This window comes from Moschus berezovskii, chromosome 11 (assembly GCF_049115385.1).
Source record: "Moschus berezovskii isolate FMDL1 chromosome 11, NW_MosBer_1.0, whole genome shotgun sequence".
NCBI classification, from domain to species: Eukaryota; Metazoa; Chordata; class Mammalia; order Artiodactyla; family Moschidae; genus Moschus; species Moschus berezovskii.
The window spans coordinates 35,792,197-35,805,894 of NC_142470.1; the positions used below are offsets into that span (position 1 = coordinate 35,792,197).

The 13,698-nt window shown below is 50.0% G+C and overlaps 1 protein-coding gene across 1 annotated transcript in view; it reads left to right on the forward strand.

Annotated features, from left to right (window-relative positions):
• PLB1 (phospholipase B1) overlaps positions 1–13,698 on the forward strand; it is a 129,334-nt gene that overhangs the window by 68,565 nt on the left and 47,071 nt on the right. The window contains exons 22-31 of the mRNA XM_055400362.2: positions 203–246; positions 4,059–4,167; positions 5,483–5,534; positions 5,858–5,938; positions 7,086–7,151; positions 7,480–7,580; positions 9,536–9,617; positions 12,662–12,766; positions 12,879–12,974; positions 13,202–13,273. Of these exons, the coding sequence (XP_055256337.2) occupies positions 203–246; positions 4,059–4,167; positions 5,483–5,534; positions 5,858–5,938; positions 7,086–7,151; positions 7,480–7,580; positions 9,536–9,617; positions 12,662–12,766; positions 12,879–12,974; positions 13,202–13,273 (808 nt within the window). The remainder of the gene's footprint in view (positions 1–202; positions 247–4,058; positions 4,168–5,482; positions 5,535–5,857; positions 5,939–7,085; positions 7,152–7,479; positions 7,581–9,535; positions 9,618–12,661; positions 12,767–12,878; positions 12,975–13,201; positions 13,274–13,698) is intronic.

Sequence of the window (13,698 nt, forward strand, 5' to 3'; positions counted from 1 at the left end):
TTTGTGGGGCAAGTAGAGAGAAGTTGCTGTGTTCTGGTCTTTTTCAGTTTTTCTACAGAAATAATGAGGAAAGGGAAAGCCCCAAGCCCCCAGAGTGTTTCTCAGAAGGAGAAAGGTGTGTCTTGGTGGTGTCTGGGGTGTTTCAGCGTTGCTGGCAGTTTTAACCTTCATTTTCTTTTTTGTCCCCACGACGACGACGCAGTGTGGGCGGCGACCAGAACCTCAGCAGCGTCATCACCCTGCCCAGTGAGTACGCGCTCCCCTGGGGTTCGGGGCGGGCCCGCCGCAGCCCTGCGCGTTTCGGCAGCTCCCCCTGGCGGTGACCGCGGGCTTAGCAGGGAACCGGGCTGCAGAAGACAGCCGTGTTCGGCAGGGGGCGCTGCTTCTCCAAGACGGTCTCCTCACTCTGCTTCTTGAGAGTAATTAAGGCCTTGCGGATTTTTTCTTTTATAAAAAGAGAAATTGTATTTATCTGAAGAAGGAAGAGAGTAAGAGAGAAAGAAAGCTCCATCCAGCTCTTAGTGCACGTTATTATTAAGAAGTGATTGAAGAAGGAAGGAAAGGAAACCCCTCTCTGCTTTGCCTGTCATTCTGACCAGAGTACCTTTCTGGGAGGTGCTGACTTAGGCTTGGGCTGCATTAGGCACCACTGCATACAAAGACATTGAATTCCTCTGTGTCCGTTTTAGAAAAAGCTGCTATGGCAGCAGCAGAGATGAAATTACCTTGTTCAGGCCATGCAAACACAGCCATATTTGGGAAACAACATTTTCCTTAAATTGCTTCATCAACAACCTGTTTGGAATCATTTGTTTAAGCCTGACTACATTCTTTCAATGGTCTTATCTTATTCGTCTTTTCATTCTTGTTAGTGCATACGCAGTGCTTGTTCTTAAAGCACATAAAATACGAGTTATTTTCCCTTAAAATCTTCTGGCTAATAATTTTGCCTGAGAGGAATTTAATCGGTCCCATTCTTCTTTGCTTTTCTTGTAATTATCCCTTTGTAATATATCTTTAGCAGTTAAGAAATGGTTTCAGCTCTAAGTCATCCAGACTTTGATGATAAAGATGGCTTAATTGCTACATAGGCAGAACCGGTTGGACTTCATGTGCTATCTATTCTTGCTATTTGCAAATCCTGTTGAATGTAAGTAGGTACAGTTCTGTGGCACAAGTGCCCCTTGTCTTCTTTATTTTTAGGTTCACACAAAAGAGCTCTGAATAAACTCCGCTATCGCTAGGAGATGGTTGGCGTTGCTTTTGTGAATGTAATTGACTGAGCTGTGAGCTGGGCTAGCGTACACAACGGTTTGCTCGGCTCTCATTGCCTTGCAGTTGTGGTCAATAACATGACTGGAAACCATCTGATTCAAGGTCTTCCACTAAAATGATTTGTGGAAAAATTGAGAAAAAGTCACCTCTTAGATGGATGCCCCTGACATGCTTAGCTCAGCAGTGGAACATTGCCTATTCAGACTTCCTTACTAGAGTTGTGAAGACAGGTTGATGGTAGGGACCAGATAATCTATGTGGAAATAATCATATAGCCATGTGTTGGAAAACTTATGAAAACATGGGGTCAGAGCAGAAGCTCAGTTCAACTCCCTCTTCAATTCAATCCAGCAAATACTCCTGCGCTGGGTGCTTATGAAACAGAACAATTAGACAAGGCCCCTGCCTTGATGACATTACTAATGTCTATTTAGGGCAATGTCTCCCTAAAGACAGACCCGCATACCAATAATTATTGCCATGTACGAAGTTTAGGGGGAAATAAGTAAGAAAGTTGTTAACCTTGCGTTTTGAAGGGGGGGTGGGCTTTAAGAACCGGAATTCATCAGATAAGGAAAGGGAATGGAACGTTCTTGGCAGAGGTAACTGCATGCCCCAGCAAGCTCTCACCCTGTCCAATGACCAGTGCCTTCCTGTGACATTCCTGATAATACCTAGGTAGCCAGAGATGGATTCTTCCAGTAAGGAGGAGTCTCGGACAATCCCTTCCATTTTCAGATAGCTCTCTAGTGATCTCTCGATGCTTCCTTCTACTGAGTAGAAATCAGAGTAGTTATTATCCATTCGTACAATGTCCCCAGAGCCACAGGGAATGAGTTCAGTCCATCTGGGTTGCACAGGCCCTGCAGCAGTGCTGGTTCCAGAGAGCACCCTGCTGGATGGCATGGTGCCTGAAAGTCCAGATTGATATGTAGCCAGTTCCTTTCCCACATCCGAGAAGATTGTAGGTCTGGAAAAAATACCCTGTGTTAGAGCTGAAAGACTAGGTTTCTAGCTTAGGGTTCTATTCTTAGTAACTGTGTGACTTTTAACAGTTTTCCTAGCCTTTCTGAACTTTAAGTCATTCTTACTTCAGTCCATAAACATTTACTGAGGCTCTGGGACCTCTGACCCGATGCTTCTGCTCTGACCCTATGTTTTCATGTTTTCCAACACGTGGCTATATGATTATTTCCACATAGGTTATCTGGTCCCTACCATCAATCTGCTTGCAAGAGTTCTCAGCCAAGTTATGGGCAGGATGCAAAGTGAAAAGGGTAGACCCAGCATGGTAAAGGCATTAGAATGAGTGAGATTGAAAAGATGAACAAAATTGGCAGCAGGTAGACTGACCAGACAGAGAAGGCGATGGCAGCCCACTCCAGTGCTCTTGCCTGGAAAATCCCATGGACAGAGGGGCCTGGTAGGCTGCAGTCCATGGGGTCGCGAAGAGTCAGACACGACTGAGCGACTTCACTTTCCCTTTTCCCTTTCATGCATTGGAGAAGGAAATGGCAACCCACTCCAGTGTTCTTGCCTGGAGAATCCCAGGGATGGGAGAGCCTGGTGGGCTGTGGGCTGCCGTCTATGGGGTCGCACAGAGTTGGACACGACTGAAGCGACTTAGCAGCAGTAGCAGCAGGAGACTGACAAGAGTAGATGGGGGAATAGAGCCTGAAAATCAGAAATGAAGGAGGAGATGTTATTACTGAAATAAAAAGGATTATGAGAGAATATTTTGAACAATTATATCCATACGATAGAATAGTATTTGCCAATAAAAAGGAATGAAGTACTAATACATGCTATAACATAGATGGAAACTGATAACACACTAAGTGAAAGAAGTCAATCACAAAAGACATTGTATTCTATGGTTCCATTCTTATGAGTTTCCAGAGTAAGCAAAGCTATAGCGACAGGAAGGAGATTAGTGGTTGCCATGGGGCTGGAAAGCTGAGTGCTGAAGAATTGATGCTTTTGAACCGTGGGGTTGGAAAAGATTCTTGAGAGTCCCTTGGACTGCAAGGAGATCAAACCCGTCAATCCTAAAGGAAATCAGTCCTGAATATTCATGGGAGGGACTGATGCTGAAGCTGAAACTCCAATACTTTGGCCACCTGATGCCAAGAACAGACTCAGAAAAGACCCTGATGCTGGGAAAGATTGAAGGCAGGAGATGGGGATGACAGTGGATGAGATGGTTGGATGGCATCACCGACTCAATGGAAATGAGTTTGAGCAAGCTCCGGGAGTTGGTGAAGTACAGGGAAGCCTGGAGTGCTGCAGTCCATGGGGTTGCAAAGAGTCAGACCTGACTGAGCAACTGAACTGAACTGATAGGGCTGGTAGAAACGGGGAGTGACTGCTAGTGAATACCAAACTTCTTTTTGGGGTGATGAAAGTGTTCTAAAGTTTATAGGGGTATGGTTGCACAACTGCATGAATGTACTAAAAGCTATTGAGTTGTCCTTTTGAATTTTATGTTACGTAAATTATATCTCAGCAAAATGATTATATATTTAGAGAAAAAGCAAAGTGCCCGAGAGCAGCAGCTGAGCCAGACTGGCACTTATTTAGCACCAATTCATTGAGCCCCTGTGTGTGCTGCCCACGTGGCTCAGGATCACCCTTCTGGACATTTTCTTTGGGGGCCGAGTGAACTGTGAGGGTGAGAGCTGTAGGTTGGGGGGGCTCTGCTTTGTCGCCAACCCCCCTTGGCACTTATCAAAGGAATTCGAAGATGTCTTTGCGGTACTGACATCTCTTCTTTGTATTTACAGACATGCTCCGGGAATTCAACCCTTCCCTGAAGGGTTTCTCTGTTGGCAAGGGAAGAGAAAGCAGTCCTGGGGCCTACCTAAACCAGGCTGTGGCGGGAGCCCGAGCTGAGTGAGCAGAAGAATCTTGGGGGCGAACCCAAAGGGTCCCCTGGGGGACCTGGTCAGGCGCTTGGCCTAGACCAGGGTGTATGGCTGAAGGCTGGGGGGTTTGCTTCAGAGGAAGGATCTGAGGGTCAAAGATGGCTGGGAAGGCTCTCTTGGGGGATGACCCTTGCTCTGGGGCACAAAACCCCACTAGCCCACCCCGAACCACACCCCCAGGAACGAGTCACAATTGGTTCTGATGCCAGGTACATACTGAGCAAATCACTTTGCCTCATCCATATTTCTTCCAGAATAATCACAAACCTTACTTTACCATGTAGTTCCTAGGGATTCCTGTGTTTTGGTTCCTAGATCCCCTGATTTCATTCTCTCAACTCTCATCGCCACCACCCCCATCCTGAGCTTGAGCCCCCATCCCCACCCCCACCCTGAGCTCGAGCCCCTATCCCCACCCGAGTAACTATTATTTGTTCAGGTCCGGAAAGGTGACATATGATCCAGAGCAGAGATCATACAAAACCTAATAGGTTTTATCATGAATTCTGTGACTTCCTTTTCCTTTTGGTGGGGGAGGGGTGAAAGGCTACCACTTTATGACTTAAAATTCGAGGCTTACGTGAATATTACCTTAATCTTGCTTTTTTCCAAGTATGTGTCAACTGGTAGTATACAAAGAGAGGCAGTTCTCAGAATGATTAGATCAAGAAGCCATCTAAGAATGAAGCCTGAGCTGAAAGCATGGAAGTAACCAAAGCAGAGAGTGATTCATATGGCCCTGGATTTCTTCCCTGCTTTCCCCCAGGCCCCAGGGCTCTTCCATGCGAGAAATCTATGTATCCAAGAGTGTCCTGTGTTGTAGGGGAGAGTTAGGGATTATTACCCCAGATTGTCATTACAGATGAAGACATGTTAGCACCAAGAGACGAAGGGGCCTGAACAAACGTTTTATCTCGACCCCACGGTCTCTCATCTTTGGGCCTCACAGGCTTTATCTCAAGTTCCGATGACAACCTGTCCTACTAGACAACAGTGTGCAGTTTAGAAAGTACCTTTGTTATCTCTCGTATATCCTGTGTAGTAACTGTGAGATCCAACAGAGGGTCAGATGCCCATGTTTCCTTGGTGATGCTGCTAAGTAAGGCTCAGACAGGCCGAGTAATCATCCCGACACTCTGGGCCACAGAGAGAGCAGCAGCCCTGCTAATTTCAGAGCAATCGATGAGGAAACTGAGGCTCGAAGAGCAAACTGTCCATCCAGGTGATCTGATACCTAGCCTGCTCTGCTGATCACGTGACATTTTTCTTACGTCTGCCCTCAGGGATTTACCTGTTCAGGCCAGGAGGCTGGTGGACCTGATGAAGAATGATGTGGTAAATCTGGGGAAAGTGGCATCTGGGCCTACTTGAGGTGGGATGCCCAGAGCAGGGAGTAGGCAGGAGGAGTTATGGAGACGGGGAGTTTCAGCTCTGGGGGAGGACGGGGACACACGGGAATCCAGAGAGGCCACCTTAAAAAAAAAAATTATCTAGCACCTGTGACCTCAGAACCCCAAAACCAAAGAAAAGAAATTATTTATGTCCCCGCTAGACCTCCAGTGTGTCCGGACCCATCCCTGCAGCATCCAGCACTTTGTATTTTCCTAGACTTGACTTTGGGGCAAGACATTTACTTGTTTGTTTCCTATTCATTTCAGAATATAAATTTTCAGGAAGACTGGAAGATAATAACCCTGTTTATAGGCGGCAATGACCTCTGTGATGTCTGTGATGACCCGGTAGGTCTCCAGGCCCTAACCCAAGATTCCCCCAGGAAGAATTTCCACCCCAAGTCACTGGAACAGTGCAGCTGGGTTGGGACTTAGCTAGTGGTCAGGCATGGATCCAGCCTGGGCAATGTGCTGGGGGCCAAGCAGACACTGAAACACTGCTCTGTCCATAAGAAGCTCACACCTCCAGGGCAGGGGGACAGCTCACCTTCAGGTGTAATAGAACTGTACCCAGAAGAGAAGTCTGGGTTCAGGACTGCCGTGGGATTTGACGTGGGGGTGGGGGTCAGAGGTTTACAGAGCAGGAAAGTCTGGGTTGTGAACATGAGGAGCTTTGTCAGGCAGAAAGGGGACCAGCAGAGCAAAGTGGTGGGTCTGACTGTGGCTTGAGTGCACCTGCCCCCAGGGGTGGCCCTGCCCCCCGAGACTCCTCAAGGCCTACTTTCCTGGCATCAAAGTCACCAGAGTCTGGGATTTCCAAGCTGTGTTGCGGAGGGCCCACAGTGGGGCCTGAGGGCCGCTGGCTGCAGGGTGGAGCAAATGAGGAGGTGGGGCTGTGGGTTCCTCCCTCACTTCCCCTGAAGCTTTGATCATTTGGTAGAGCAGGGCTCTTGGCTAAATTTCATTCAGAGAAAGGGTTCCACTGCTTTTTTAAAAAAAATTTGATAACCACAAGATGAGCGGAAATCACCCTTAAAATGTTTTACCCTTGTGGGGGAAGGCAGGACTCTCTTCCCCTCTCCTTATCTCCTCAAGTAATATGGTTGAGCTGTGGGTTCCCGCACGGGAGGCTCCAGCAGAAGTGATCAGCCACTAGGATGTTCAAGCTGCAAGAGATCTTAGAGGCCCCTGCTCCAGTATCCCGGTTCAGAGGTGTGATGTGCTTTAGCTAAGGCCCTACCTCTAGTTGACACGAAGTGGGTCCAGAGTTTTCCATAGCAGAAGAAAGGGTGTTTTTTCCCTAAGGGTCACAGCCTTAACAACCTTGAGGACTGTGAGGTTAGGGTGGAGGCTGGGGTCCCAAAAGACAGCCTGTGCTTCAGTGTTGCCCATTCAGACTGAAAGGCAGGGAGGAGGGGACCCAGGAGAGGATGCGGTCCTGGTTACAGAGAAACTGGGTGGTGACTGGGGTTAGAGATGTCGCCTCTCCCTGCAGGTTCGCTACTCTCCGCAGAACTTCGTGGACAACATCGGGCAGGCTCTGGACATCCTCCATGCTGAGGTACGAAGGCTGGACCACGTGTCCTCTGAGCCGCTCAACCACAGGCCTCCTCCTTAGGCGTCTGGCTTCCTGCTGAGACCCTCCCACCTGGTCCCCTTCTTCTGGAGACCAGTGCTGGCCATGCTGTCACTCCTGGGCCCAGCAGCCTGGACACACGCGTGTGAACAGCGAGCAGCAGAAAGGAGGAGACAGGGATGACGGATGTGGGTGGGCCCAGGTGAAAGGCCACAGACTTGACACCCAGTAGGAGGCACGGGCTCCAGACCTGGGGGAGAGGCTGGCGCTGCCCAGCGTTGATCCTCTTAGGGACGATCTTGCCTTTGCTCAGGTGCCTCGGGCCTTTGTGAACCTAGTCAAGGTGCTGGAGATCATCAACCTGAGGAAGCTGTACCAGGATAAGAATGTCAGCTGCCCGAGGCTGATCCTCCGGTGAGTTGGATGTTCTCCACCTGTTCCCAAAAGGGCCTATGGGACCCTTAGCAGAGAGTGACTCTGGCTGGTGAGAAAAGCCAACGGCAGGAGTGTGAGGCGTGCTGAGACCCCCCTGGTCAAACCTGACAAGGCCTCCTGGAGGAAACCCCCCAGGGCACTGTGGCCCCAGTCCAGGCTCCTAAACCCTCAGAGGACATGCATTTGCCACCCAATGTACTTCCGTTTCTGTGACAGCTCAGGACACCGTTCAGTCCTCCAGGGAAGAGTAAAACATGAGGGACGGATGAGCCTCTGTGGGCCAGGCTCACTAGGGCCACATCTTCCTCAGTGTCCAGAACCTCCCCGCTCCCTCCCAGAGGCCTAGCTCCTGGACAGATGAGCCTCTGTTCAGCATGGGTGCTCCCGGCTGGACATTCACTTTCTACAAGAGAGGGTGGTCAGGTCAGAATCAGCATGGTAGAGGACAAAGAGCCCTCGCCCTGAGAGGCCGCCTTCATCCCCAGCCTCCAGAGCCGAAGATGGCTCCCCTGCTCATGTTACATGTGACCCTAGGGAGTAAGACACCCTTCTGCCCCAAGCGTGAGCCGTTCCTGCCTGCAAGATCTCCTCTGGCCTGTTAGCCCAGATTACGGTGGCTGTGCCCCCCATCCCCTTCTTCCCTCCCCAAGCTCTATACAGGCCTCCACTGTAGGCCTAAGCACATCATGTGGTGATGATCCTGAGTGCCTCTCCCGCCTCAGCCCTGAACTCTGAGTCACTGCCAGCGCAGAGTCAGGGCTCCGTGGCTGTTTGCTGAATGATTGAATGAATAATTCACAAGGGCCAGACCTGCACTTGGAAATGAAGGGGTATCTTGGCTGCTCCCTGAGGATGCATGCGAAAGCGCCCCAGGGGGCCTAGACGGCATGGGTCCCCTGGGGAAGGCCTGAGGATGCTGCGAACAGTGGGAGGACGGCTGCTGGCTGACACATGCCTATTAGCGCAGCTGGTGTCAGGCGGGCTATTTTTGGCTGCTGACTCATCCCCTGGCTCCCACTTTCTCCAGTCACTGGGCCACAGGGGGTGGGGGAGGGGATAGAGAGAGTTTAGCGTTTTTATTCCATTTCAGAGCACCTCACCTAAAAGTCTCTGGCTGCCCATCTCTACAAGGTTTCTAGACGATTAAAGCTGAAAGTTCAGAGTTGGCATCTGTCTGACCTGGAATGGCCAGATTGCTGACAGCGGGATTAAGGAGGCTCAGGGTCACCGCGCTCTGCCTCCTGTCCACTGTCCTATCGCAGTGGCCGTGCTTTCCTTGGTGGTGCTGAGTCTGCACTGAGCCATCCTCACTATTATTGCCTCCTGCCTGTGGACCGTAAGCCCAGATTTGTGAGATGACTGGTCAGGGCAGAAGCAGCTTAAACAGGGGTTGAGAGCTCAGGTTTAGACCAGAGAGACTTGAGTTCAAGTCCTGGCTCCCACACTCAGCATCCACATGAACTTGAGAAGCTACTAAACCACGCAGAACCTTCGTTTGCTCATCTATAAAATGGGGGCAATGAAAAGACAGCTTCTAGAATAGCTAAGAGGATTCAGCACAGTAAACTTTCAGTATGTGTTATCATTATTATTGCTGTTGTTGTCACTGTTATTTAGAAGGAGGCGTGCCTTATCTCTACTACACTGTTCTCAGACATTCATTGGGTAACTTGGCTCCATAAAAGTCACTCGTGCAGACGTCAGAAGACATAACTATTTCATTTTCATGAGCAAATCCAGGTCTGGGAAATTTTCTTAGGTTTCAGCTGGTGCAATTGACAGGTTAGCCAGCTGGAGCCAACCCCCTGCCCGCCTTAGCACAGGCGTCTGGTCCCTCTGAGTTAAATATATTCTGAATCTCAAGCCAGTGTTCCTGTGTCATGCTCTCAGACGGTGGTTCTGGTGGGTGAGCACCTCTGTGGTTTGGTCTGCAGGAGTCTGTGTCCCTGTGTCTTGAAGTATGATGATAATGCGACAGAACTTGCCTCCCTTGTCGAAGTGAATAAGAAGTATCAGGTAAGCCGGGAACTGCTGTGTGGTTCGTGGTTCTGGTTAGAAAAGGAACAGACACTTAGTTATTTCAACCTTGACTGCATGTGACATTGCCACTGACCAGTTTGCAGATATAAAGACCGCCCCCTCCCTCCAAGGCAGCAGATTCAGTTTATTTGAATCAAGTTACAGAGCCAAGTCACTCAACGCACATGACCAAATCTCAGTTCCTGGCCTTACACCAAAATAAATCAATTGTCCGTGGAGAATGGGTATGAGATTCTGACTCCTGGGGCAGGAATGCTTGCCACCCAGGAGAATCTGGAGGATTCAGTGCAACAGCACGTACTCCGTCTGCCCTCCCTGCCCGGGGGGAGTGGGTGTTATTAGGTGTTACTGGGGTGCACAGTGAGAAAGAAAGCTGATGCTCCCCCAGCATCCTGTGGGCTGCCCCTTTGAGGCTTTTCTCCATCAAATCTTTGACCAGAGTAGCGGACTCTCTTGAGTTTTGTCCCAAATAATCACCCCGTCACTTGAGAACAATGGTCACCTTCCAGCTCTTCCAGACTGGGTGGGATGCAGAGAACTTCCAGAGTAGATCAGTCCTTCAAGCCCATGGACTCCTTGGAGCAGAACCCCTCCTGGCAGCCTCTTTCAGAGCAGCCTTATCCACGAGTGGTGTTTGGGCTCGGGGCAGTGACCTGTGTGTCATCCCTAGAGGCCATCGCCTGGCCCCTTGGGTGACTTCCCTCTGTTCCTTTGTCTCTGCTGAGGAAGTCATGGCCCTCACCAGGCGAGGGAAGGCAGCCAAGGTTATGGCTGTGAAAGCAAACCTTTTGCAGGTGGGGTTTGGGTGCAGAGCATAAGCGCTTATGCAATTCTGGTTGGTTTATTGTTTATTATTATATCAGATGTATTATTTTCTATAACTTGATTTATTTTGGGCTGTGCAGGGTCTTTGTCGCTGCACAGGATTTCCTCGAGTTGCAGAGGGCAGGGGCTACTCTATAGTTGTGGTGCTCTGGCTTCTCATTGCCATGGGTTCTTTTGTTATGGAGCCTGGGCTGTAGGCACTCGGGCTTTAGTAGGTGCAGCACATGGGCTCAATTGTGTGGTTCCCAGGCTCTAGAGCACCCGCTCAATAATTGTGGCACATGGTCTTAGCTGTCCCTCATCATGTGGGATCTTCCTGGATCAGGGATGAAACCCGTGTCTCCTGCATCGGCAGATGGATTCTTTACCACTGAGTCACCAGGGAAGCCCCAGATGTATTATTTAAGCAGACTATCTGGAGAGCTAGGGTCAGAGGCCAAGCCACCAGAAATTGCAGAGTCATGGAATTCTGGGGCCATGCCATAAGAATAAAATCAGGCCAAACAACTAGTTTGATGGGGTCACCATAAACACCACTATCACTGCTGTTTCTAGAAACTAGATGCACCCTCAGCAAAATGGATTCTGTGCCGTCCCTCCATCTTTCAATCTCTAGTTTCCAGACCAAGGCCTGAGGCAGGAGCCCCACACATCTACTGGGGGACCCATGGGCGTGTGTGAGGGATGTTGGGAGAGACAGCATCTGGGCTTCTTACCTACAGTGCAAAGCGGGCTCTTCTTCACACGGTGGGGTGGGTTCAGAGAACCACAGAGAAGGAGAACTGTTCCCTAAAATGGCCTCACCACCTCTCTAGATTAGCCAGCTATTCCCAAGTCTGCTCTTGGTGACCACTGAGACCCTGCTGTAGCATACCAGACGAGCTCACAGCTCAGCCCCATGAGGCTATCATGTCCTCTCTCTGAATCCTCTGACTTTCTACTTCCTGTTCCCCTCTCCTTGAAGATGAGCATTGCTGTTAATTATCACCACCGTGTGCCAGGCCTTCTCCACACTACTTACACCATTTCTGAAAAGTTGCAGTGGTGGGGGTGGGGGCGGGGCTCCACTGTGAGCCATTGTGGCTGATTCACAGAGGCCCTAGCAGCATTTAAAAGAATTTAAGGGATGGTCCAGGCCTTGGTGAACATCCTCCACTTACAGGTGAGTAAATAGAGGTCCTGGAGAAGGAAATGGCAACCCACTCCAGTATTCTTGTCTGGAGAATCCCAGGGACGGGGGAGCCTGGTGGGCTGCCGACTATGGGGTTGCACAGAGTCGGACACAACTGAAGCGACTTAGCAGCAGCAGCAGCAGCAAATAGAGGTCCAGAGAGGGAAAGCAGCTTGCTGAAAGTCACACAGCTAGTTAGTGGTATCGTACCTTCTGCCTGCCTCAAGGCTCTGTCTGTAACCGAAAGAGTCTCCTCCAGGAGGTCAGAGCTGACGTATTCCCAGCCTGGGGACTCTCTGGCTGACCATGGAAAACAGAAGGTGTCCTGGTGTCTTCTGAAGTGACTGCACTAATATTCCGGGTGTGGAAGCCTGACTTCCCCCTCCAGACCAGGTCCTGGCTCTAAATGATGGAAACCCAGCAAGCAATGAAATGGCAGAGTGTGGCAGAAGTGGAAGCCAGAGCTAGGGTAACTGGTCCTTCTGGAACTGAGTCTAGGTGTAAGCTGTGAGAGTAACAGCTCTGCTACCTCCTAGATAGATCTGAGCACTTCAAGGGTGCATGGAAAGGAACAGCCGTGCTCACACACACACTGCATGCATGAGTGATACAGATGGCATTAAATATGGTTGCTAATTCACCTTTGATTTCCTGAACCAATGTAGGACAGAAATAAATGTAAGGATAATCCCCCAAAGTCATTAAATCAAATTCTCCACTCACTCCACCTCCACCCTAGTCTTTAATCAGAATCTTTAAAAGAGGATCAAACTGATGGACTTAGGTTTTTCCTTTTTCCCAGCCTGGGTCAATAGATGCGATGGCAGCAGAAGTTGGGGGTAGGGTATGAGATAAAGGCTGATCTGAAACATAACTAGCTGGCTCCTAATCAGTAGGGATTTTGCTGCAGGTTGATTTCACTCAAAGGTCAGCTTGTGTTTAATTCTCTGGTTTAGAAAGAGTCCACACAAAGACCAGTCAGGTGCAGAGAGCCCCCTGACCCCTGACTCCCTTCCTCCTGCAGGAGGGGACTCACCAACTGGTCGAGAGTGGGCGTTACGACACCAGGGAAGATTTTACAGTGGTCGTGCAGCCGTTCTTTGAAAAAGTGGACATGCCCATGACCCCGGTAAAGCCTCATGGATAAGCGGGGCTACAGGTATTGCCCAGCTCTTTCTGAACATCGTTGGTGTTATCTGACGTTCCTATGACACGGCCACTCTATTCTGTCCTATGACCAGGAGGGGTTGCCTGACAACTCTTACTTTGCTCCTGACTGTTTCCACTTCAGTAGCAAGGCTCATGCCCACGCAGCCAGTGCCCTGTGGAACAACATGGTAAGGTGACCGGGACAGGGAAAATTACGCTTCCTCTGATAATAAAAGATTCTGGAAAGTGTTCAGAGGACTGCAGAGGCCCATCCCTCAGGCTGTGAGATTCCCCACACAGCACTGATGATAAACCCAACCCCTCTGTCCCTCCCTCCCTCCCCCAGCCCTGCCTCCCGACTTGTCCAGTCTTGCTCCCTGTTTATCACTCCCCGTCTTCCTGCTTCTTGGTTTAGTTGCAACCTGTCGGCCAGAAGACAAGACAGCATAATTTTGAAGACAAGATCAATATCACATGTCCAGACCAGGTAGAGTGAAGAGCACAGCCTTGCCAGGGGTCTACCTAAAGCCTCTTTTGCAGCCTTTAGAACCTTTCATTCAGGTTTCTCAGTTCCTTTCATCCCAGGTTCCCATCCACACCCCCAGCTCTGTTCCCCTACCCACCCAATCCATACTACAGTTAACCATCCACAATGCCCCATCTGACTGGACTGTGAGGGGTGACAGCCAGTGGCCGGGAGGCCCTAGATCTCACCTCTGTCTCTCCCTGTCCCCACAAGCCCTGCACAAGTCTGCACCCAGGCCTCTTTCCAGCAGGGAGGAGGAGAATGGTAGTACCATCCAGCCCTCATGTTGAAGCTGAGGCTGGGAGGACATTAAGGGCAGGATGGGACATCTCCATGTAGTCCCCATGGCAGGATGAAACAGTGAAGGGCTGAGACCTGGAATAATA